The sequence below is a fragment of the Cetorhinus maximus genome, chromosome 11 (assembly GCF_964194155.1).
Source record: "Cetorhinus maximus chromosome 11, sCetMax3.hap1.1, whole genome shotgun sequence".
In the NCBI taxonomy this organism is placed as follows: Eukaryota; Metazoa; Chordata; class Chondrichthyes; order Lamniformes; family Cetorhinidae; genus Cetorhinus; species Cetorhinus maximus.
This window is the reverse complement of record NC_135889.1, coordinates 85,142,991-85,168,632: the sequence shown is the minus strand read 5'-3', so window position 1 is coordinate 85,168,632 and position 25,642 is coordinate 85,142,991. Positions and strand designations below refer to the sequence as shown.

The following is a 25,642-nucleotide window of genomic DNA, read 5'->3' as shown; positions in this document are numbered from 1 at the left end:
GGGATTCCCATAGGTGCAGGGTGCGATTGACTGTATTCACATGGCGCTCAGGTCTCCGTCACTCAGTGGACTTCATCAACCGCAAGGGCTTCCACTCACTGAACGTGCAGCTGGTATGCGACCACCAGAAACACATCCTGCAGGTATGCGCACGGTTTCCAGGGAGTGTGCACGACACCTACATCCTGAGTCACTCGCAGTCTCCCAGGGTCCACAGAGGCTGCAGGGTTGGCTCCTTGGGGACAAAGGCCATGGCTGGTGACACCCATGCAGCGGCCTCAGACTGCAGCAGAGCGATGCAATAATGAGGCTCATGCTCGCAACTTGGTGGAGCAGACCATCGGGATGCTGAAGATGTGGTTCCAGTGCCGGGACCGGTCTGGTGGAGCCCTGTAATACAGCCCGCAGAAGGTGTCACGCATCATCGTCATCTGCTGCGCCCTTTACAACCTGGCGCTGCTGCAACGGGGCGGGGAGCTGGCTGAAGAGGAGATGGAGGAGCTGCACATCTCCTCCGATGAGGAGGACACTGACGGGGTTGAAGGTGAGGGGGTCATTGATGGTGACAACAACGGGGATGAGGCTCTCGCACTGGCTAGACAAGGCAGGTGCACTCGGAAGGCCCTCATAGCTGCCATAGCTGGAGGATGATGACGACATGCAGTGAGGTGTCCCCGTAGATCTTCACATCACAGTTGTGAACGATTCACTCCAGTCTGGCTTATCTTAGCGCCAATACCCTCTGTGAGAATGCTCCTGTCATGGAGATGCAGTGGAAGCCCTAATAGTCTCTCGATCACAGGAGGATGATGACAACATGCAGTGAGGACACTCCATAGATCTCCACATAGCCTCTGAGAATGTCTGACTCCTGTCTGGTTGAGGGCAGCTTGCTTGCGCTCCATGATCAGGGCCATCTCAGAGATGCAACCATAAAACTTTAGATGCATCTGATGCTATGTCCACCTTCAGCACCTGAGCTCTTCAGCAGCTGGTGCACAGCATCACTGGTTACAGATGCTGGTGTGATGGGGGCCAGCCCCACCTTAAAGGTGCTGAGAGCACACAGAGAGTATGAGAGAACCCTGTGGCGCCAGCCCACTACATTCTGGCAGCAATGCCGAGGTGCAGACATCACTAATGTTGCCAGGGAGTGTGAGGCTGGACCATCACTGTGGCCTGAAGGCTGCACAAAGCACAGGGAAGAATCCCTGGACTGAGACACCTGCCTTTTATCTTGTGCAGAAAGGTTTCATATCTGAGTGACAAGAACACTGCTCATCAGAACAAGGAGCCATAGGCAGCGGGACACTCTTAGGAGTTTATTGACAATAGTGAACATTATGTACAAGTGATTTACGCCTGTGCCCAGGCTGTGCAATTAATTCTTCTTAACTGCACCCGGTGCGGAGGGGGGCTGGGAGGGAGGAGGATCTCCTTGTGAACCTGCTCCTGGGCTTGGCCAAGTTAGCCATTAACAGGTCCAGGCAGCGGGCAATCGAGGGGATCGTCTGACCCAACTGTCTGCCCCTCTTCCGCAGCTACGTTCGTGCCCGGGTGTCCCTGGAGAGGGAGCATACGCTGTCTGCCGGCACCGTCGAGGCCTTCTGTGCTCGGTGGGCACCGCGGGGACTGGGGTGGTTTATTGACCCCCTTAATCACATTTTGGTTTAATGTTTTTAAGTTTCCTTTAAATTTTGTCTTTGGTTTTGCAGTCTCTCTAATTTAGGGGCTGCGTTTATTTTGTCCCTCATTTTGTTAATTTAGTTTGGTTGGACTCAAAAGAGTTAATTCTCCTTAACTGTCCTAACCCTGCCGCTACGTCTTGGTGCTCCCCAGACATCCACAGCAGGGGCCGAGGCAGCCTGCTGACTGTGACGCCCTGTCTGTGATGACTTTGGTGGGCGTCCTCTGGAGGGCTGGATCCTCACTTGGCAGAGCAGAATCGAACTCACCGTCAGCACAGGACCAGTCCTTGTGATTGCTGGCCAGCTGGATGGCTCTGTTTTAAAATTTTGTGAGAACTTTGAATTCCGGCATCCCCCAAGCTATCTGCGACCTTTCCCTCCTGTTGTGAGCCAGTTTGTCCTGCATGGATAGAGATGGGGAGAGTGTATCAGGATGCCTGCCGAGCCTGATGATAAGTATGCCTGGCCTGTGTGGGTGGTAAATGGTCCCATGGTTGGTATGAGGACAATGACAGTGTGTGTGAAAGAGTGAATGGTGAATGGCAGTGAGTGAGAGCCCTGTGGATGTGTGATGGATTTGTGAGTGTGTGAGCTGGGAGTGATGAAAAGAGTGACTTACCCAGGCGGAACGGAGGAGATCATTCATTCTTTTGTGGCACTGGGTGGCTGTCCTCTTCTGAAGGGTGTTGGTGCTGACCACCGCTGCCACTGCCTCCCAAGCCAGGTTGGTGACATTGCTACCCATCCTGCGTCCACAGCAGGGGTAGAGCACATCCCAGCGGGCCTCCACGACATCCAGCAGTTGCTCGAGAGACCTGTCGTTGAAGTGGGGGGATGCAGTCTTTTTTCTTTTTCTGGCCATGTCTCCCAGGCAGCGGTGGTGAGCTGGTGGCGATGAGCAATTTGCTGGAGGCTGCCTTTTAAAGATGGCGGACGACGTGATGCAACAGCGGGGTGATGGCAAGCGGGCGAATGAGAGCTCACTCGCCATGGCAACAGCATGTTTTGTGTGAGTGAATATATAATGAGGCGGGCTGGGGAAGATAAGGCGTGAAAACCCACCATTTTCATCAGTGGGTAGGACTCCATTTTACCCACCCACTACCGCACTTAGCGCAATTCTGGGAAAATTCAGCCCCATGGCTTTCCACACTTCTATGTGCCATGATATCCCTCCGAAGCAGAGAAGAGGCAGGCCCCAAGACTCAGCTGGAGCAGGGACTGAATCCTTGCCATTGTCACTATTTGCACCACGTTCTAGCCAACTAAGCTAACTGGCCCCTACCAAAAGTGCTTCATTGGCTATAATTTGGCACTTTTGGATGTCCTGGAAGGCATTCTGAAAGATGTTTTATAAAATGTGTGATTTTTAAGTTTTCTTACTAAAAACTGAAAAATAAGAGTGGGTAAGGTTTATTAATACCATTAGAAAAAAAGAGGGGGAACATTTATATTTAAACAAAACAAGCAGACATCAATACACAGAGAAAGACAGATAATACAATATACCATATTCAATGGAGTGCATATAAATTGCTGTCTCCCATAGGAATGTTTGTGTCCTAGACAACAGTATGGGACTTTACATTATTCTGCGGAATGATAGAACATATCATCTGGATCAAGTACAGTAATAGAAGTATTCAGACATTAAAGAACCAAAGGATGTCTGAATGATTAAGAGTGAGTGATCTGAGATAAATGCAAAAAGATGGAAGAGATGGGAACCCATATGAAATTAAAACAGGTTTGAAAATTTAAAAAAAGCTAAAGCTTAAAATTATTGAAGTCAGTGTTCACAGCAGGGATTTGCAGGGTGCATTGGAGTGATATGAGTCATATCACTGTTCATGAAGCTTGAGTTGAGCACCTTTGGAACGCTACAAGGAAAAATGATCGAGAGGCCAAAATGGGGATGAAGGGAAAATTAAAAGGCAAACCACAAGTAAGTTAGACAGAACACAAGTGTCCAGCAAAATGATCACTTAATTTGAATTTGACTTCCCAAAGCATCCTCCCCAAATAGATTTTTGAGGAGGCTGCACAGTAAGCAGACAGCACAGTACACTAAAATAGAGGAAAGATAAATAAATTACTGTCTCATGTGGAAGAAGTGTTTGAATCCTGGACAACAGGGCCAGAATCTGCCTATTTCACATGGGGCACAATCCAGGAGGAAGCAGGCTCTGTTCTTGCTCAGTAGGTCCATATTGGGATATTTTTATTTCAATTTCTAAAGGCATCCTGATAACTCAGAGAGTACTTTTTTTGTGTGTTCATTTATAGGATGTGTGTGTCACTGGCAAGGCCAGCATTTATTGCCCATTCCTCATTGTCATTGAGAAGGTATTGGTGAACTTCTTGAATTGCTGCTGTCTGTGTGGTGTAGGTGGATCCAGAGTACTGTTAGGGATATATATTAGTGTACTAAACCATATGATCAAAAATGTTGGCATTCAATCCCTAGTTTGTATAGAAGTAGGTAATTTCAACTGTATTGACAGCAGTGGTGCTACAATTGACTTTAGGTCCTCCAGGATAGTAAGTGAAAAGGTAGCCAACATTCTGATTCCTAATGTTAAAGGTAACCCCTTGTAAGAAAACGTACATGTGGATGTGTGAAGGGAAGATCAGATTCATTCTTCAACCATAGCAAAATAATCTGACAACGTCCTTGGTTCATACATGAAGAATGATCACTGGCGTAAGATAGGGCTGTTAGTATCTGAAGAACCATACTCTAACACATGTTAGTGCTTTCAGGTGAAGGAAGGAAAATGCAAAGAATGTTTTTTTTCTCTAATCAAGGATATTTTATAAACTGCTTGTGAACAAGATTACTGGAGATCTTTACACAGAAGTCCAGTTATTGTAAACATTAGAAGACACAATATTGTAAATCAGTATCAAAGCCATCATTACAAAGTGCTATTAAGAATTAAGAATCTTCTTTCATTTTAAAATAAATAAGTTTATAATTTTATCAGTGGCATATGTAAGAACTTTTCCCACCATATTTTATGATATCTACTAGATCTAGGATGTTGCATTCCTTTTAATTGTCGGATTAATATCCTACTGTATTCATATGGCAATATGAGTATCTGTTATGTTGAGGACCCTATTATGACGTGGCAGATGATGTGTGCCAGGCAGACCAAATCTAAGAAAGAAACTTGGTTGCACTATGACAGCTGTTTTACAATTTGTATTTATTTCGAGATGCGTACACTGAATTCAGAAGTAATAAGTCCACCAAGACTTTTAGAGATTTTTTTTAAAAATTTAATTGAAATATTTATTAACCAAAGATTTCAAGCACATGCATAAAACTACAAATTTCTACTATAATATCTCCTAAAATTCCTAATTTACGTGACTCTCAGTTACATCCCCTTTAAGGCAACAGTCCAAATATAGATTTTAGATTTTAAACAGATCAGCAAATTAACACGATACCCTGGACAGTGGAATTCCAAATGGCTTTGCTCCAGCTTCAGTTTTGGTAGACAGCAGACTTATGCACAAATTCTAGAGGCTTCATTAAGGCTATTTCACACACTTCTGTTAGATCTCACATGGCCTCCTCCTGACACATAGCCTAATTCTCCTTAAATATGTTTCTCTCTTTTAATATGTAAATTCTACTGTTTCATGTCTTTGAAACTGTATCTTCCTCACAATGTAAAAACTTTCATGTTGCTACTATTGTCAGTAACCTTTGAGAAAAATAAACACATTCCTTAGCCTTGCTTATCTGGCTAGTTGTAAACAGACTAAAATGCCTTTGTAATCCAAATCTCCCTTCATCTGTATAAAAATGCAAATTTCCGTTATACCTTACATGCTAAACCAGCATCCGTGTATACTCATTAGCTTGTCAAGCACCCAGCTTCTTTTGATGAATTAAAGCTTCCAGTCTACTTGACTCCAAATGTAATTAAATCACACACAGCCCCAACTATACTTAACCCCATAAACAGATTTCATAATAAACCAGAAAAATATTATGAAAATTGTTATACTTTCATGACAATCCTAAATAGAAAAATGTATCTGAATAACTAGACCACGTTGCTAAATTTGAAAACTTGTAGACGCTGTCAGTACAGAAAGAAAATTGACTGTGTTTTCGTTATGCATCCATGTGATGGCTCCATTAAGAATTAATCTGAAATGTGTTTCTCCATGGCCTAGGATGTCCGGCATGCACAATATCATTAATGTTTTTACTTTATAGATGTATCTAGATAGCCCCCTACTAGAAAAAGAATGTCAAAGACAGAAAACAGAGGCTTCATTCAACCGTGTTCTGCGAACCATTAATCAGGTGAGTTATGTTTTCCCATACAAAAACATCATAAAAAATGTCCCAATATTTTTTATTTGTTTTTTTTTTCCCAACTGGTAAGCAGAAGTACATTTTGGGCAGATTGTTAATCAGTTTTGAGGAAAAAAGAATGCAATCCGACATTTCCATTAAATAAATCAATACAACCCCCCCCCCCCCCCCGCAAAAAAATTAGAAACCAATCATAAAAGAGGGCAATACTCATGGTTAAATATTACAATATGGTGGAAATTAGATTCCTGGTCCTATAAAGGCAGAGACAGAGATTCTTTGATAACAATTTAGTCAGAAAATGTGGTAGATTATGAGAAAATCAAAATTTACAGAAAAATAGTGGAACTTGCTGGCAGAGAAAGTACATCCATGCAGATGTTTGCCTTTTTAACTGAAAGGATGCGGGCAAGATGGATGCCTTAGAATGTTAACATTACGAAAGCTTTCAAAAAAAGTAGGTATTTATTTGAAATAAAACTGAAAATGCTGGAAATATTCAGCAGGACTGGCAAGCACCTTTGGGGAGAGAAACAGAATCGTGGGAATTTTCCCAAGCCGTTGGTAGCAGATTTAGGGACAAGCAGCATTAGTAAGTTCCAGAAACCGAGGTCAGGTAGGGTTCCTGATGTGACCTCAATCCTGTGCTAGTTTTCTCCAGGACAAGATTGAGGGAGAGTGGGGAACCCTCTTTGATCTGTCAACTAAGTATTTAAGAAGTGGTTGAGGTCATTCAGAAGCCAATTATTGGGCAGAATTTTCTAGCTGTTGGTGGGACGGGGTGGGGGGGCGGGTGGCGGGTGGCGGGCGGAGTTCGAGCGGGCGGGCATGGACCCAATCACTGCCGTTTTACGCGGGCTGGCCAATTAAGGCCCGCCCAGCGTGAATCGCGACTCCCAAGGACAGCAGGAGTGGGCGGGCGGCGGCGGGACTGCAATGACTGTCGGGTCCAATGGCGACCCGGCGGCCTGTTTTAAAAAGCTGCTGCAGCCTTTAAAGGGCTGACTGTAGTGACTGCATTGAATCATTGACCTCATGCCGAGGTCGTCCTGAGTGGGTGGTGAAGAGATGGGTTCTGCCCCTGCAGCATGTGGTACACTGAGACCCACATTACTGTTCTGGGGGCAACCTAGAGGAGCTGCACTGAGGCACAGAGCTGGAACTCCAGGACATGTCAAAGTCAGGGTGATGACATGCTGGGAGAGGAGATTCAAAGTGGCGTGGCAACAATCGATCTGCTGTCCTCTCTGCTCCACGTGCTTGTGCCTCCTTACTATGGAAGGTTAGACCATGTGGTGCCTAATGTGATGTAGGCAGCATTTGGCCGGGGGTGGGGGGGGGGCAACGAGACAGGCCCGGCAGCAGCGGGGTGAGGAGACACTGGAGCCCTGCAATGTCCCACACTGGTTGAAGTGGGCCGTCCACGAAGAGAATCCAGGTACAAGTAGCATTAATCAATGCTCTTCTCTCCTTTTCAGTTGAAGAATGCACATAATTCCGCTGAGCGGGTGAAGACTGGTAGTGGGCCTGCACAGTTAGCGATTCTCAAGCCGCTTCAAGCAGGAGGCCCTAGATTTGGAGAGGCGCCATGCACCCAGGTCCACCGGTGTTGATGAGGCTGGGGTGCCACGGGCAGGTATGTTTGCCCAGCAGTGAGGTCACCATTGTTCTCCCAGCAGCCCTGGCAGTGCTGAATGTTCGGTGATTGAAGTTTGCAACATGGCTCGACCATTTCTTATGGAAGGATGAGCGCTTAATGATCCGGGGGACAGGGATACACATTGACATTGTCTCCACGTTAACTGATCCAATGTCTTTGTTCTTCCTTTCAGCATCAGCGGAGCAGAGCCGGGAGGAGGAGCAGCAGAGGCCCCCTCTCACACCTGAGGGCCCTGAAGTCTCACCAGCATCACATCATCTCTGCCAGGCAGGCAGCAGCACAGATACTAGCACCTAGGTGGGAATTAGAACATCGGCTAATATCCCAGGGCACAGCAGTGAGGGCACTTCACAGTTGCTGGAGGAGCTGGCAGAGATAGAGAGTGCCCATGGCGCCATAAATCGGAGGACTGCAAGGGACCAGGCACATGCTCAGTCAGTGCCTGATGATGTGCCTTTGGAGCGGCCCGCGACGCAGCAAGTGCAGGAAATGCTGCCGGGTGTGCGGGAGCATCTGGAGGAGATACATGAGGCTATGCTTGGCTTGGTGTGCATGGTGGAGGAGTCTACCCAGACTATCGTTGAAGCAATGAGCCTCATGTCCGAGCGCCATGCGTCCTCCTTGGAAAGAGTGGTGACTCTCGTGGAGAAGCTCCTCCAGGAGACCCATCAAGGCTTCCTGGGGATGCGCTCGGACCAGCAAGCGCTCACATTGGCATTGACCTCAGCTAATCAGACCCAGTGTGGACAATGGTCTGGGCACCAAGTTTCCCAGCTCGGTGCCCATCCATCCACAGTGAGCAGGGAGGTCTGAAGCGACCTCACGTCGGCGCAGCAGCTGCCTGTCGTCTCTGTGGGCTCCTCTCAGGGTGCTCCGGCTGAGGGCGGCAGCTCCTCCGCCCCTCTGCCAGTGACCGTTGCATCCGATGAGGCTGCGACGACTGGGGAAATGCCAGCTGTGGAACTGGCCACTCCCTCCCAGGTGGGGCCAGCACAGGCTCCATTGGCCAGAGAATGACCACCAAAGTCATCAAGGCCAACAGGACAGCAGAGTCAGCAGGCTGTCTCAGATGCCACTCCCAACAAGGGGTCAGCACTAAGACATAGCACCCGAAAACGTAAACATAAGGCGCCTTAGGCACACCACAGGTTTATCACTGGTGCTTTGGTGTTGGCCCGCAATGAGGATTTTAAGACTTGGTGTGATTTTTAACACCTTTTTCATTTTGTTTCATTAAGTTTCTTTGGTTGCAATAATAAATTCAGACATGTCACCATGGCAGAGGTTGCCTCTTTTGTTCTGCAGATGGATGGTTTCCAATAATGTAACGAGTGCTTTGTGGGACACTCAGCTTTATTAACAAGTTAATGTTCCGAACCAGGCAGATTTTGCAATTTGGTCTCGAATATGGAGCAGGTTTGTCCTGGAGGTCCATATGTGCTGTGCTAGCTGATGGTTCGTTGGATCAAATCCTCCTGGGTGTTCTGCCTCCCTGGAGTATGCCCGGGTCAGCGTCTACCCCCTCAGCATTTCCCTGTGCGTGCTCATCCTCTGACTCACTGCTGGACTCATCGTGTGCAGCCTCAGCCAATGCGTCTACGTCTTCATCGTCCACAGCATCCCCATTTTCCAGCGCAAGATTGTGGAGAGCGCAACATCCTACCACTATCACCGAGACACGATCTGGGGGGTACTGGAGTGCGCCCCCTGAGCGGTCCAGGCATTGGAAGTGCATCTGAGAAGACCAATGGTTCTCTCCACCACAGCCCTTGTGGAGGTGTGGCTCCTATTGTACCACTGCTCAGCTTCTTTTCTTGGATGGCGGAGAGGCGTCATGAGCCACCTTCTGAGGGGATAGCCCTTGTCACCCAGCAGCCATCCATCAAGCCGAGCCAGAGCACTGAAGAGCCCCGGCACCTGGGAGTGTCTCAGGATGTAGGTGTTGTGGGAGCTGCCTGAGTACCTTGCACAGACTTGTAGAATCAGCATCCTGTGATCACACACTATCTGCACGTTCATGGAGTGGAAGCCCTTCCTGTTGATGAAGGCACCGGGCTCACCTGCTGGCGCCTTGATGGCCACATGTGTACAGTCTATTGCGCCCAGGATGCGGGGGAAGCCAGCAATGGCCGCAAAGCCTTTGGCTCGCTGTGCCTGGCTTGCCTGGTCCCAATGGTAGAGGATGAATGTCAATGCACATCTGAACAGAGCATCTGTAACCTGCTTGACACAAGTGTGGACAGCTGATTGGGAGATACCGCAAAGATCACCCACTGAGCCCTGGAAGGAGCCAGAGGCATAAAAGTTGAGGGCAGCTGTGACCTTTAGAGCCACTGGCATTGGGTGTCCACCCACACAGTTAAGAGATATCTCAGGCCCAATCATCTGACAGATATTGTTGACTGTCTCCCTTGAGAGACGGAGCCTCCTTTGGCACTGCACCTCAGACATATTGAGGTTGCTGCTTCGCTGGCAGCAGGATAGTGGCGTCCTCTGCGGCCCCTTCCGCCTTGAACTACCTCTTGGCCCTGCTCCCCTTGTGCCTGAGCCTGGACTCCCAAAGGTGGCTCCCCTGGAGGCTGAATGTGCACTCCTGGCATCCTCCCCCTTCTAGCCCGCCCTCCTCAGTGGAGGTGCCTCCAGTGGACAGTTCAGCTCCCATTCCCAGGCTAAGGGCAGGCTTCCTGAAACATGCAGGCCCAAAAAAGACTCATCACTGCAGAGTGCTGATCTGAAGGTTGTGAGCCCAGACCAAGCAGCTCAAATGCGTTTTGAATAATTGCAGATCACACAGGCAAGTGTCAGTAACTTTAACAAATCAATATTTGACAGAGCACACTCGTGACTGAGCCCTCTTATCCCGACCATGGATGAGGTTTATACAAATGTGTCCCACCCACCTGTCTGTTGCGCCCGTGCGCCAACCTGAAGATTTCACGGGCGCTGAAAAATCACCATTGGTTTGTGCCTCAAGGACCTTAAGTGGCCCATTAATTAATGGCAGATGCGCATCGGAGATCATCGTGCGCCCACCCAACCAAATATTATGATGGCGCGTGGCGACGTCAGGACGCACGTGCGTAAAATGACGTGTGGTGATGTCGGGACGCTCACCCGACGTCACCACACGTCATTTTACGCGCGTGCGTGCGGGACCTGCCCCCTCACACCAACGGGAAAATTCTGCCCTTAGCTGTTTTAACACTGAATCCTGAATTTCCCATCCATGAAATCTGTTTCCCGACTGTTAGCAACACACCATGGTCACTGACGTGAGTGCCCAGCAGGAAGAGCTTCTTCAGCGCAACTGACAAGCTTTGAAGACTTTGATCAGTTGAACTGAATAGCTCCAGCCAAGACCATTGCGACCGCTGTTCAAAGCATTCCTTTTCCCAGATAGTGCTTTTACTGCTTGACAGGTAATTGTCAGCAGCTTGGAAGGCACTTCACCTGTCTAATGCTGCACTTCCCTGCTGCCATCCATCATAACGGAAGGGGAGCAGCTCCACATGAGCCAACATCAGACCATGGCCAACAGGTGCAAAAGGAGCAACACCAGCAATAGCACCAGCTGCCTTTTCCTCAGCTGTGGCCTCGTCCGCATCCTGTAGTTCCTGCAGCCTGAAAAATCTAAGCGTTGGTGAGCTTCTTTGAAACATGCTGTCTTCTCTTTAATTAGAAATCCTTCCTTTGACAGAATCAGTGTGCCATCTTGCATCCACCTCTAATTGGTCAGGGAACCCGGGGATGGGCTGTGAGTTGCTTTGCTCTGGTAAGGAGCAAGCACAAAGCGCACACGTTGAGGGGTGAGGTTCCAAACCCAAAAATGGTCCAAAAAGGAACTAAGTTGACAAGATTCTGCCCAATTTTTTTTTTTTAGGTCAATGACTTTTTATCATTTTTGTTAATTAATTAATTCTGCAGTTAGGTTTCATCAACCCAAATAATCCCATCCATCAGCAGCCACCTAATCACCTGGCAGAAGCAAAAGAAAATGATTAATGAAACCCTGGGCCACTTTGGGGGAAAAGGATTTTGGGAAATATTTCTCTGCCTTCCAAAGTCAAGTAAAGCATGTTCCAAAAGACCACAGAGAATATGACTAATATAACTAGATAATATCTGGGATGAAAACAAAAAGCTAAAAGCTACTGCGGATGCTGGAAATCCAAAACAAAAACAGAATTACCTGGAAAAACTCAGCAGGTCTGGCAGCATCGGTGGAGAAGAAATCAGTTAACGTTTCGAGCCTTCACGGCCCTTCGGCAGAACTGAAGCATAGTTAGGAGAGGGGTGAAATATAAGCTGGTTTAAGGTGGGGGGGGCGGGGGGGAAGAGAGAAGTTGAGGGTGTGGTGATTGTGGAGATAAGCAAGCCGTGATAGGAGCAGATAATCAAAAGATGTCACAGACAAAAGGATCAAAGAGGTGTTGAAGGTGGTGATATTTGTCTAAGAAAAGTGCTAATTAAGAATGGAAGACAGGACACTCAAAGTACAGCTCTAGTGGGGGTGGGGTGGAAAAGACTAACAAGGTTTTAGTTTTAGATTTAAAAATAATGGAAGTAGGTGGGGAAAGAAGAATCTATATAAATTATTGAAAAAAAAGCGGGGGGGTGGGGAGGGGGGGGGGAAGAGACGGGGTGGGGATGGGGGGAGGGGGAGTTTAAGATCTAAAGTTGTTGAATTCAATATTCAGCCCGGAAGGCTGTAAAGTGCCTAGTCGGAAGATGAGGTGCTGTTCCTCCAGTTTGCGTTGGGCTTCACTGGTATGGTTGGGCTGTCTTGTGAGGAAAGGTTAGACAGGCTAGGCTTATATGCACTGGAGTTTAGAAGAGTAAGAGGCAACTTCATTAAAATTTTTAAGATCCTGAGGGGTCTTGACAGGGTGGATGTGGAGAGGATGTTTCCTTTTGTGAGAGAATCTATAACTAGGGGTCACTGTTTAAAAATAAGGGGTCAACCATTTAATACAGAGCTGAGGAGATTTATTTTCTTTCAGAGGGTTGTGAGTCATTGGAACTCTCTTCCTCAAAAGGAGGTGGAAGCAGAGTCTTTGAATATTTTTAAGTCAGAGCTAGATAGATTCTTGGGGCTGAATTTTCTGGCTGGCATGAGGGTGGAGTGGGCGTGGTCCCGATCACCGCCCCCGATTGGGTCCGCGCCACCATTTTACGCAGGCAGCCCAATTAAGGCCCACCCAGCATGAATCGCGGCTCTCGAAGACAGCGGGAATGGGCGGGCAGCGGCGGGTCTGCAAAGACCGCCGGGTCCAATGGCAACCCGGCGACCTGTTTTAAAACGTTGCTGCAGCCTTTCCAAGGCTACAAATTATGGCCTGTGGAAGGGATTCCCAGAGCGCTGCTGGTGAGCAGGCCAGGCAGGAGGGTAGGGCAGGGGGGCACGGTGCCCCTCATTTTTCTGATGATTGCCTTGCTGCCCTCCTTGAGGAGGTGGCAGCACGGCTGGAGGTCCTGGTTCCCCAGAACGGGAGGAGGAGGCCCCCTCACATGACCAAACGGGCCTGGGAGGAGGTGGCAGAGGTGGTGAGCTCCCACGATGTGGTGCGGCGCACCTGGGTCCAGTGTCGCAAGCGCTTCAATGACCTGTTGCGCTCAGGAAGGGTGAGGACAATGTTGGCATTGGTCACTTAACCCAGCAGGTAGGCTTTGCTCCCTAGTGCCGCCCCCGCCCCCCAAGTCTGAGTGTAATGACTGCATTGAATCATTGACGGCATGTGTCCTTCACTGGGTGGTGAAGAGATGGGTTCTGCCTCCGCAGCAAGTGGCACACTGAGACCTACATTACTGTTTTGGGAGCAACCTGGAGGAGCTGCACCTAGGCACAGTGCTGGAACTCCAGGACATGTCAAAATCAAGGTGATGACATGCTGGGAGGGGAGATTCAAGGTGGCGTGGCACCAATTGATCTGCTGCCCTCTGCGCTCCACCTGCTTTTGCCTCTTTGCTATGGAAGGTGCTTGTGCCCCCTTGCTATGGGAGATTCATGAGCCTATGCTTGGCTTGGTGTCCGTGGTGGAGGAGTCCACGCAGACTATCACTGAAGCAATGAGCTTCATGTCCGAATGCCATGCATCCTCAATGAAGAGAGTGGCGAGTCTCATGGAGAGGCTCCTCCAGGAGACCCATCAGGGCTTCCTGGGGATGCGCTCAGACCAGCAAGCCATCACATCGGCACTGACCTCAACTGGTCAGTGCCAATGTGAGAGATGGTCTGGGCACCAAGTTTCCAGCTCGGTGCACATCCATCCACGGTGAGCAGGGAGGTTCGAAGCGACCTCACGTCGGCCCAGCAGCTGCCTGTTGTCTCTGCGGGCTCCTCTCAGGGCAGTCCGGATGAGGGCGGCAGCTCCTCCGCCCCTCTGCCAATGACTGTATCATCTGGTGAGGCTGCAACATCTGGGGAGATGCGTGCTGTGGAACTGGCAGTTCCCTCCCAGGCGGGACTAGTACAGGCTCCACTGACCAGGGGACGACTTCTGTTCTTGGATGGCGGAGAGGCGTCAAGAGCCACCTTCTGAGGGGATAGCCCTTGTCACCCAGCAACCATCCATCCAGCTGGGATGGAGCACTGAAGAGCCCCGGCACCTGGGAGTGTCTGAGGATATAGGCATCGTGCCTATATGCCTGGGTACCTTGTACAGGCTTGAAGAATCAGCATCCTGTGATCACACACTATCTGCACGTTCATAGAGTGGAAGACCTTCCTGTTGACGAAGGCACCGGGCTCACCTGCTGGCGCCTTGATGGCCACATGTGTACAGTCTATTGCACCCTGGACGCAGGGGAAGCCAGCAATGGCCGCGAAGCCTCTGGCTCGCTATGTCTAACTTGCCTGGTCCCAACGGTAGAGGATGAAGGTCAATGCACGCCTGAACAGAGCGTCTGTAACCTGCTTGACACAAGTGTGGACAGCTGATTGGGAGACACTGCAAAGGTCACCCACCGAGCCCTGGAAGGAGCCAGAGGCATAGAAGTTGAGGGCAGCTGTGACCTTTGGAGCCATTGGCATGGGGTGTCCGCACACACAGTTTGCGGAGATCTCAGGCCCAATCATCTGACAGATATAGTTGACTGTCCCCCTTGAGAGACGGAGCCTCCTTTGGCACTGCACCTCAGACAGATTGAAGTAGCTGCTTTGTCGCCTGTATACCCTGGCAGGAGGATAATGGCATCTTCTGTGGCTCCTTCTGCCTTGGACTACCTCTTGGCCCTGCACCCCTTGTGCCTGCGCATGACCTCCCAAAGGTGAGCCCCCTGGAGGCTGCATCTGCACTTCTGGCTTCCTCCCCCTTCTAGCCCTCCCTTCCTCCTCAGAGGAGGTGCCTCCAGTGGAGAGTTCAGCTCCCATTTCCAGGTTATGGAAAGGCTTCCTGAAACATGCAGGCCCAAAAAAGATTCCTCACTGCAGAGTGCTAACCTGAAGGTTGTGAGCTTAGACCAAGCAGCTGGTATGCGTTTTGAAGTATTGCTGATCACACAGGCAAGTGTCAGTAACTTTGAAACATCAATATTTGACAGAGCACACTCGTGACCCCACTGAGTCCTCTTATCCCGCACCTGGATGAGGTTTATACAAATGTGTCCTGACCGCCTGCTCGTTGCGCCCATGCGCCGACTCGAAGATCGCACAGTCGCCGAAAAATCGCCATAGAAATCAAGGCGCCTTAAGTGGCCCATTAATTAATGGCGGGCACGTGTCAGAGAGCATCGTGCGCCCGCCCAACGAAATATCGTGATGGCATGCGGTGACGTCGGGACGCTCACCCGATGTCACTGCACGTCATTTTACACGTGTGCATGTAGGGCCTGCCCCCACACGCCAACGGGAAAATTCTGCCCTTTTTAAACAAGGCAGTGAAAGGTTATCGGGGGTAGGATGGAAAGTTGAGTTGAGGTTACAATTAGATCAGCCATGACCTTATCGAATGGTGAAGCAGGCTCAAGGGGCCAAGTGGCCTAATCCTGCTCCTGATTTGTATGAGGCTGGATTTAAGTTTCCCTGCTGACATATTTGAAGATGGGAGCATGTTAAACCCAGGGGGCGCCTGCCCCCTACCTCACCGCAATATTACCAGAGGCGGGGATGACATCATGTAGACCAGCATCAGTGGGCCAATTCGGGCCCTTAAATGGACATTTAAAGCCCACGTAAGCAACCACTACCGAGATTTAACCAACAGCAGGAATGGCCCACACCAAGCGACCAAGGTTTCCTGGCATAAACTGGTGGAGGCGGGGTAGCAGTGGGTCCCTCCTTGATGCAGAAGATCTCATCCAAGTGTTACCTCTCCAGATTCTCCTCCTAACCATGGCCTTTCAAACCCCAGCCCCCCAGCCCCTCACCATGACCTGCCAGCATGGCCCTGGTGAGACCCCCAAAGCCTTACGAAGTCCAGGTCCATTGCTGAATGTGTCCTTGTGCCCAAGTACAGTGCTGGCTGTGGCCACAGCTCCCACTGGTGCTGCCAATACTGGGGAGGTGCTAATTTCTGGCCTGCAGCTCTCTGAGGTGGGACTTGTTTTCCAGCTGGACAGGAGCAGGTGGTGCGGGGACTTTGGCAACCTGTTAAATCCAGCCCATTAAGTATGTCACCCAATCTCCATAACAGTCCTCATGGAGTTGTAAGGGCGGATCATGTTTGGCTAATCTAATTGAATAATCTCTCCATGTGGAGTATCCATGGAAATTATCTTTATGGATTTACAGAAGGCATTTGAGATGATTCACCATTAAAAAAATTCTCAACAAAAATGAAAGTGCATGAAATTAAACTTGTGACTTGGGTTGGTAATTGTGAGATAGGAATCAGACAGTAGGGGTAAAAGGAACTTCTCCAATTGTCTATCACGAGTGGTGTTCCCCAAGAAATGTGCTAATTTCTGACAATAGACCCTGGTAATGTTGCTTTTGACAAAGTTAACTAGGCCACCATGAATGCAATTTTCTAACACAGGATATAGAAAAGCTGTACAAACTATGCAAAATGGAAAAGCAGATTTGCTGCAACAGGTGACAGAAACTGAAGCTACCGGTAGTAAAGTGAACTATCATTTCCAGGCGATTTGAAACTCTAAGACCTCATGCAAACTGATTCAGAGAACCTGAACAGAGAAATAGAGAGATTCCCGAAGTGAGAGAGACAGGGAAACAGCAGTTATCATTTTAAGCAGGGGAAAAGGCTGTTCTCTGTTAGACACCAGGCAGAATGCTAGTGGGAGCTCATTCTCTGGTAGAAGAGACAGAACCTATCGTGATTTAAGGGCTTTGGAAAATTTGCTCTGATGTGGCCGGGAGAAGGAGTCATTGGAGTCGGCCTTGTTGCTGAAAGTGGGTTTGAGGATTCTCAGAAGACTGAGGGGAATTACTTTTGATGAACACTGAACATTACGGCTCAGCAAAATAGGGAGAAACAAGCCTGTTGAAAGCTGGGAGTAACTTTGGATTGGTTCCTGTAATGACTACAATTTTATAAAGAGTGTAGTGTAATGTATAAACAAAGTGTGCGATTATCAGCTCTGTTGGGAACTAAAGGGGGTGTTTTTTTCTGTAGTCTAGTGTTTTCTTTGCTTACTAGATATTGTTTAGTTGATGTTTATTTTTGTTTGTTACAGTAAAAGTTTTAAAACGTAAAATCTAGTTGTGTGATCCTTTGAATCAGTCACTGGGAATTAAAATCTCTTTTTAAAAGTTATTGGTCTCTTATGGGGATCATAACACCATGAACTTACAAATTGTGGTAGAATACAATTCTTCTGTTGTTGATGACTCAGTTTTGAGCTGCTATATCTGTTCTGAATCTATATCATTGAGCACAATGGTGATGCCAGACAACACGAATGAGGGCTGTGCGATGGTTACCGTTACCAATATTGTCATGGACAGATGCATCCGTAACAGGCAGATTGGTGAGATTGTGGTCAGGTAGTTTTATCCTTGTGTTGGTTCTCTCACCACCTGTCGCAGGCCCAGTCTGGCAGATGTGTTCGTCAGGATTTGGCTAGCTTGGTCTGTAATTGTGCTGCTAAGCAACCTTTGATGGTGGACATTGAAGTCCCCCAACCCTTAGTAATTTTGTGCACATCCTGTGTTCTGTTGAAAATAATGTTTATTGTGCAGGTTAAAAAAGAAAAAAAAAATAACATGGTATATTTATTTCATTTATATATAAATATATATATATATATTTAATAGCTTTATTAAAATTAACTTCTATGTAGTAATTATTTATATATTATGAAGATACTTTGCAAAAATACTGAATCAAGTTTTGCAGAGAATTACCTTAATCATCACCTTCAATGTTAATTAAACTAAGGTCATGGAACAATGCTCTCGTAGGATTATGGTATATAAATTAAATTTCACAGAAGAATCGACTTGGTTACAGTCATCAGCAATGAAAGTGGCTAAATATATTATCTGACTTCCTGTTTTATGGCTTCTAGTTTCCAAGCTGCACGCCAAGATTTGACCTTTATTCTAATGATCCTTGGGAAGTTCGTCATAAGGCTCTCAAACTCTTTCAGCAAGCTGGACGAAAGGTACAAAATTATATCCAAATACATCAATTAATAAATTCTGTATTAGCTTTTCTCACAAAACAAGAGAGTGATGTTCTAATTAAAAGGTGCTGATGAATTATATTGTATTTTTTTCTTATTATTTTTTCTATTGCTGGCTGGCTTTATGGCCACAGCTGGGTAGTTATAATAATGCAGGACCTCTGAGGATATAACAATTTCTAGCAATTACAAGGATAGCTTTAATTGTTTCTTAAAGAAACATAGTTGACCTTATGTGATCCAGACAGTAGGACCTATAGTCCACAGGAGGGTAGGTTTTTCAACTGAGGCTCTGAACAAGCAATCAGTGCAATCTATTAGTGTGCTGGTCCCATCTGTTGTTGTTGGGTCATTTATTTACGTAAAATGGGTGACTTCATGACCCATGTTGAGCTCCAGCTTTGGAGTCCACTGGAGATGTGGAAATTGCCTATGAGCAGCTCGTTAGGGCTGTTTATGAGTGATTTTCTTCCAATGACAGATTGCTTGTAAGGATTAAAGGGTAAATTTAATACGATGTAGTAATTGGCCACATGAGTAAGTAAAAATGCTGGTAACAATTACAAAAGTTACAATATTGTAATGCATTATTCAGCCTTTGCAAAGGTTATTTGTGTACCAAAAATGCCTGGAATATCCAGTTGCCTGCAGGATAAATTTATTACGAGAGGAATCGAATATAAAAGTAGGAAAGTTTTATTGCTGTTGTACAGGGTCTTGATGAGATCATATTTGGAATACAGTGTACAGTTTTGACCTACTTATTTGAAAAAGAGTTGCATTAGAAGGAGTTCAGCGAAGGTTCGCTCGATTCATTCCAGGGACGAAAGGCTTATCTTGTGAAGAAAGGTTGAACAGTTGGGCCTATGTCCATTGGAGTTTAAAAGAACGAGAGGTGATCATATTGCATCAAATATAAGATCCTGAGGGGACTTAATAGGGTGGATAGCGGGAGAATATTTCCTCTTGTGAGGAAAATGTGAACTAGGGTACACAGTATAAGAATATGAGATCTCCCTTTTAAGCGGAGATGATCATTTTTTTTCTTAACCTGTGGAATTCTCTTCCCAGGAAGCAGTGGAGGCTGGATCATTGAATTTATTCAAGGCTGAGTTGGATTTTTTGATAGACAATGGAGTCAAGTGTTATAAAGATTGTTTTATGTTTCACGAAGAGGTCTGGAGACTTGTATGGTTAAACATAGGCAGTTTAGTGTTAACCCATAACTATGTGCATATGCAAGGTACTGCCATGCATTGGTGCTGTTATTGGGTCAGGCACAAGGTGGAGTTGAGACCGCAACCAGATGAGCCATGATCTTATCAAATGGCGGAGCAGGATCAAAGGGCCAAATGGCCTAGTCCTACTCCTAAGTCCTATGTTCCTCTGTTCCTACTGGTGGACTTTTTATTCTGGAGACTTTGGCCAGAATTTTCCGTTCCTGTTGGTGGCGGGTGTCATGGCGGGCAGGAGGGGCAGAAACCGGTTTCACGCCGTGGTGAAACCACAGCAGGATCATCCGATGGTGTCCGCCATAGTGGATCGGGAATCCTACTGGAGGCCGGCGTGCTGATTTGCATTCCGCTAATGGACTGCAAAGTAAGGCCTGACCGGAATCGTCCCTCCATGCCCAATTTACCATTACACCACTGGGAAAACACGCCAGCCCAGAACACGTCTGGGCAAGCGTGACATGCAGAAGTCGGGACTTGTCTTTAGGGCCTTGCTAAGATCACAGACATCCGAGGAGCAGAAGATGCTGGAGCCCTACTGCAACCAGACCTTGGAGAAACACATGCATAGTATCCTGGGTGGATCCTCATGCACTTGGCTCCACTGTGAAGCAGCTCTCGGAAGATGGGAAGTCTCCATGCAGCAGCTTAAACTTCGCTGAGGCTTCGGATCTTCACAGACTTCACCATGGGCTCGCACCATCTTCCATGGTCTCCGAGATGTACGGAACTTCATGGGCTTCACCTTGGGCTGGTACAGATGATCAGCGAAGTGGATGGACTGTGGGTGAGGAAGGTCTACATGTGAGTGGGAGAGGAATGTGCACCGGGAGGGGGAGGTGAGGTTGGAGTAGGGGGAGGGTGAAGGTGTCAGGGGGTGAAGTTAGGAGGGTGGGGGAGATGGAGGGTGTTTGGGTAGAGGAGGGAATACGGGGGAGGAGGAAGTATGGGGAGAAGGAGGGCGTAACTGGCGAGAATGTTGCAAGTGGGAGGTAAATGTAAGGGGGGAGAAAGGTGTAAGGGAGGGAGTTTGGAGGGGGGAAGGTGTCCGGAGGTGGGAGGGAATATGGGGGCAGGAGGGAGTAAGCGTGTAGGAAGTATTAGGAGGGGGTTGGAATGTCCAGGTGAACACGTGTTATGACACAGCAGTTGGTAAAGGCTGAGTCATTTAAAATCCCAGAGGGAAACTTTAAATAACTGTCATAACCTATATTTTCAATTGGTATGTTTGAGATGCATCTCTGAATTCAGACATGAAAGCACCAAACCTCCAGAAGTTTTTTATATAAACTAAATTAAACATTTATTAGTTTAACAAGGTATTAAATACAGATACATGTCTATAAATCACTATCATAATAACTATTAAACAAATCCCTAAATTAATGATCCCAGGTAATCTTCCCCAAGGCAACAATAACCCATAGACTTAAACAGACACCAGGCCAACTTGAATTGCTTGGCATAATTGGATGCTGCCAAAACTGGTGTCGTAGTTAATACAGTTTTCAAACTATCAAATGACTTCTGACACTCCAGAGTCTATTGAAACTTCTTGGGGAGAATTTTCTCCCCATCGGAGATGTTGTGCATGGGTGGGCGTGGGCGCACCCACAGCCGATCGGCTGGGCGCCGTCATTTTACGTGGACGGGCCAATTAAGGCCCGCCTAGAGTGACGCACGCCTGGAAGCACTGAGTACTCCCTGTGCGGGCGGGGGTGGGGGGGGGAGCTGAGTAGGGGAGTGCATTCTTTCACGCATAGGCACGAAAGAGCACAGAAATCTCTCTGAGGCACCTAATTACTTTCACTTATAAAGCATTGAATAAAGGTATAAAAAATATTTAAGGACATGTCCCTTCATGTGAAACTGTCACATGAGCTGAGAAATGTCCAATAATTTTATTAAAAATTTTTCAAACACTTTTAAAAACGTTCATGAAACCTCATCCCACCCGTGTATGAGGTTCCATGAAAAATGCGAAGGCTGTCTGGGCTCTTCGCCTGCCCACCAACCTTAAGGCTGGACGGGCAGCTCAGCTAATTGCTTTATTGGCTTTTTAAAAGACCTTAATAGGCCTTTGGCAGTTCGGCTGCGCGCCCACCAAACTGAAAATCTAAATGACACGCGGTGATGTCGGGACGTCTGCCCAACGACACCGTGCGTCATTTTACGCCTCGGCGAGCGGGCCCCGCCCCCGCTCGCCAAGCCCCTTGTTTTTTTTTAATAGTTCAGTCAATGGAGCAACCACATGGCTAAAATTTGGTACAAACTTCCAATAAAATCAACATATGCCCAGAAATTTCAAAACTTCTCGTTTTGCTCTAGGCACTGGGAAATCCACAATAGCCTTAACTTTCGCGTCTCTCGGAGCCACCTTACCATGTTCAATGGTATGGCCTAGATACATAACTTGCACTTTCACAACTTCACTTTTAGCCAAGTTCATCACCAAATTAGCTGATTGCGGGTGGCGGTCAGCTCCGTGGCCAGTCCTGCCGAACCCACCTGACCAAAGTAAAATCCTGGCCTTTGTGTTCCATCCGGTTTCAGTACCCGCGCAATAGGCAAACTCCGGTTAATGCAACTAGAATCAATGAAGCATGAAATCAATTTACTTTTGTACTTGTGATAAATTTGCCGGATTTAATCTATAAGGATGTTGCTTTATTGAAAATGAAACCTGTAGAGAGACATCATGTATAGCTAAATGTGTCTTTCCCAATTTATTCCCATAAATAGGTTTGTGTGACTGCATTAGCTTTTCCAAATCACTTTGACACTTGCTTGGAAGGTAACTCAATGTTTCATTTAAAGTTTCAATCACCCCCTCAATACCCAATTTGATCAGAGGAAAATCAATTTGAGTCCTGCACTCCTACCTCTTTCTCATCATCCACCATCACTAATACCTCTTTTTGTTCCTCTTCCCTGTCAAAGTACTTTTTAAGCATATTTACATGACACACCCTCTCCTTTCTTCTATTTGGAGTATTTATTAAATAATTTACTTCACTCAATTTCTTTTCAATCTTGTAAGGCCCACTAAATCTTGCATTTAATGAATCTCTAGTACTGATAACAAAACTAATACTTTCTCTCCAGAACCAAAACTGCAAGCTTTAGCTTTCTTATCTGCCTTCACTTACATCACTTGCTGTGATATGTTTAAATGTTCCCTAGCCAGCTCACATGCTCTGTTCAATCTTCCCCTGAAATTTGATACGTAATTCAAGAGAATAGTTTCTGAATTTTGACCCATCAATTTCTCATGAATTAATTTCAGTGGTTCCCTTACCTCATTGACCATAAACTAGTTCAAAAGGGCTAAAACCAGTCGATGCATAAGGAGCGTCTCTAATAGCAAATAACAAGAATGGAATTCCTCCAACCCAATCCTGTGAATAATCCTGACAGTACGCTCTCATCATAGTTTTTAAAGTTTGATGCCATCTTTCCAAAGCTCCTTGTGACTCCGGATGATAAGTTGTTGACTTAATCTGTTTTATCCCCAAACTGTTCATTGCTTCCTTAAACAGCTGTGACATGAAATTTGACCCCTGATTTGATTGTATTTCCTTAGGTAAACCATGTCTTGTAAAAAATTTAATTAACTCTTCCACAACCTTCTTGGTTGCAATATTTCTTAAAGGCATCGCTTCGGGAAACCTGGTAGACACACCCATTATTGTCATTAAGTACTGATTTCCACTTTTAGTCTTAGAGAGAGGTCCTACACAATCAATCATGACCCGAGTAAAAGGTTCTTCCAGTGCTGGTATTGGGGTTAACAGCGCCTGCTTAATCACTGCTTGTGGTTTCCCTGTTCATTGTACACAAACCATTGTTTTTTCCTGTGCTTGAACCTCAGAACCCACAGCACTTTTACTTCCCGAACTTTTCTGTGCCCCAATAATTCCAACAGATTTTTCCTGCAATTTCCAACACACAGACTTTGTGTGCCCCACTTCATTACAATGAAAACACCTCAATTTTCAAATGTCACTCCTACCCTCAGCATCTTCCTTTTTATTCTGAGAAAAAAACTTCCTGGGAATTCCCAGCCACTCCCTCTCTTCCCTGACTACCTACCTTCCTTCCACCTTCCCACTTTCTATCCTTTTCCGATTTGAAAGGGTGACAAAAAAAAGGTTCAGCTCTATGAACTAACACATAATCATCAGCTATCTCTGCTGTTAGTCTTACAGTTTGAACCCTCTGTTCCTCCACATGAATTCTCACTACCGAAGGGATTGAGTCTTTAAATTCTTCCAAAAGAATTACTCCCCTAAGAGCTGCATATATTATCTCTTTTTTACGCCCGTATCCACCGGTCAAAATTATTATGTTTTATTCTCTCAAACTCAGTATAACTTTGTCCAGGCTGTTTTCTCATATTCCTAAATTTCTGCCTGTATGTTTCAGGAACCAACTCATATGCACTCAAAATAGTCTATTTCACCACCTCATAATTCACCAATACCTCTTCAGACTGCGAAGCATATACCTCATGTGCCCTACCCAGCAATTCAGACTGTAATAATAACGTCCAGCACTCCTGTGGCCATTTCATCTGTTTAGCTATCTTCTCAAATTAAATAAAGAATGCTTCAACATCTTTTTCCTCAAACTTTAGAAGAGCTTGTACAAATCTAAACATCTCCTCACTGGGTTTTAGGTTAAAGTTTTTTCATCATCAGAACTCTCCTCAGAATCCGTGATTTCTTTTTTAACTTCCAGCCTTTTAAGCAGGTATTCTCTTTTTCTCTCTTTCTCTTTCCTGAAAGTCCAGTTCCAGCTTCCTTTCTTTCTCCTGCCTTTCTGCTTGCTCTCTTTTCAATGTCATTTCTCTTTCCTTTGCTTCTAATTCAAGTTTTTTCAGTTCCTTTGCTTGTTCAAATTCAAGCTTCATCATTTCAAATTGAAGTCTCACTACCTCTAGCTGTGACTCACTGGCGTCAGGTATCACTTCCAACTGTAGACTCTGTGTTATTCTTTTAATTATATTTGCTTTCCTAGCAGGTAATCCCAAACTTATCTGCCAACTCTGTTAACTTACTCTTGGTTATTTTTTGCAACCCAATCAGAGTTATATCTTCTACTCCCAGACGAGTCTTAGCAATTGCAAAAGCCATCTTGCAGTCTCACCACTTCGACAAAAACCTCACCAACTCCTGAATTGAAAGTGTTTCTCGCACTTGTAACCTTAAGATTCACCAAGGCCAAGCCAATCAAGGAATTACAAATTTTATCCCGCCAAGAGCCCCCAATTGTTACGATACAGCAGTTGGTAAAGGCTGAGTTATTTAAAATCCCAGGGGGAAACTTTAAACAACTGTCATAACTAATATTTTCAATTGGTATGTTTGAGATGCAGCTCGGAATTCAGGAATAAAACCAACAGGCCTCGAGAGGTTTTTTATATAAATTAAATTAAACACTTATTAATTTAGCAAGGCATTAAACACATACACATGTCTACAAATTACTACTATAATAATTATTAAACAAATCCCCAAATTAATCACTCCCAGGTATTCTTCCCCAAGGCCAACAATAACCCATGGACTTAGACACCAGGCAAAGCACATTTTATCTTACAAATTTAAAATGAGGTTCCTTTCATTTTGTTCCTTCGCCGACACAATGGTATGGTTTACAAAGGCTGCATAGACCTCACATGCCTCTGACTCATACACAAAACTCTTTTTCTGTATACACCTAGCCTTCCCTTTGAATGTAAATTTACATTGTATCACCAGGCCCTTTGAACTCCACCTCTTCTAACAATAAAACACCTTTCATAGTACCAATTTTATTAGTAATATAAACATATGGCTTGGTATCTCCTAGCCAGGTGCAAGATTTTACCCCCAGTCTTTGAATTGTTTATTCAACAAAATGCAAATGTACCCTCTACCTTACTGTTTAACATCTCAAAACTACTATATATCAAAGCACCCAGACTAGCTGGCTTTAATCCAATCAAGGCACACACACTCGCTCCCACAGACACTGAGCCTACTACAAGTCCAATTTAAAATAATTTCCAATAACATTATATACATTAATATCTCTTCATGACAACATGCAAAAGAGGAGTCTGTGGAGTCAATGACTGCCTCCTGGTGAGCGA

The 25,642-nt window shown here is 46.2% G+C and overlaps 1 protein-coding gene across 4 annotated transcripts in view; it reads left to right on the top strand.

Moving 5' to 3' along the window:
• cfap221 (cilia and flagella associated protein 221) overlaps nt 1-25,642 on the top strand; it is a 192,100-nt gene that overhangs the window by 107,617 nt on the left and 58,841 nt on the right. For all 4 annotated transcript variants that reach the window (XM_078552370.1, XM_078552368.1, XM_078552369.1 and 1 more), the window contains 2 exons: nt 5,929-6,018; nt 18,158-18,253. In XM_078552370.1, the coding sequence (XP_078408496.1) occupies nt 5,929-6,018; nt 18,158-18,253 (186 nt within the window). The remainder of the gene's footprint in view (nt 1-5,928; nt 6,019-18,157; nt 18,254-25,642) is intronic.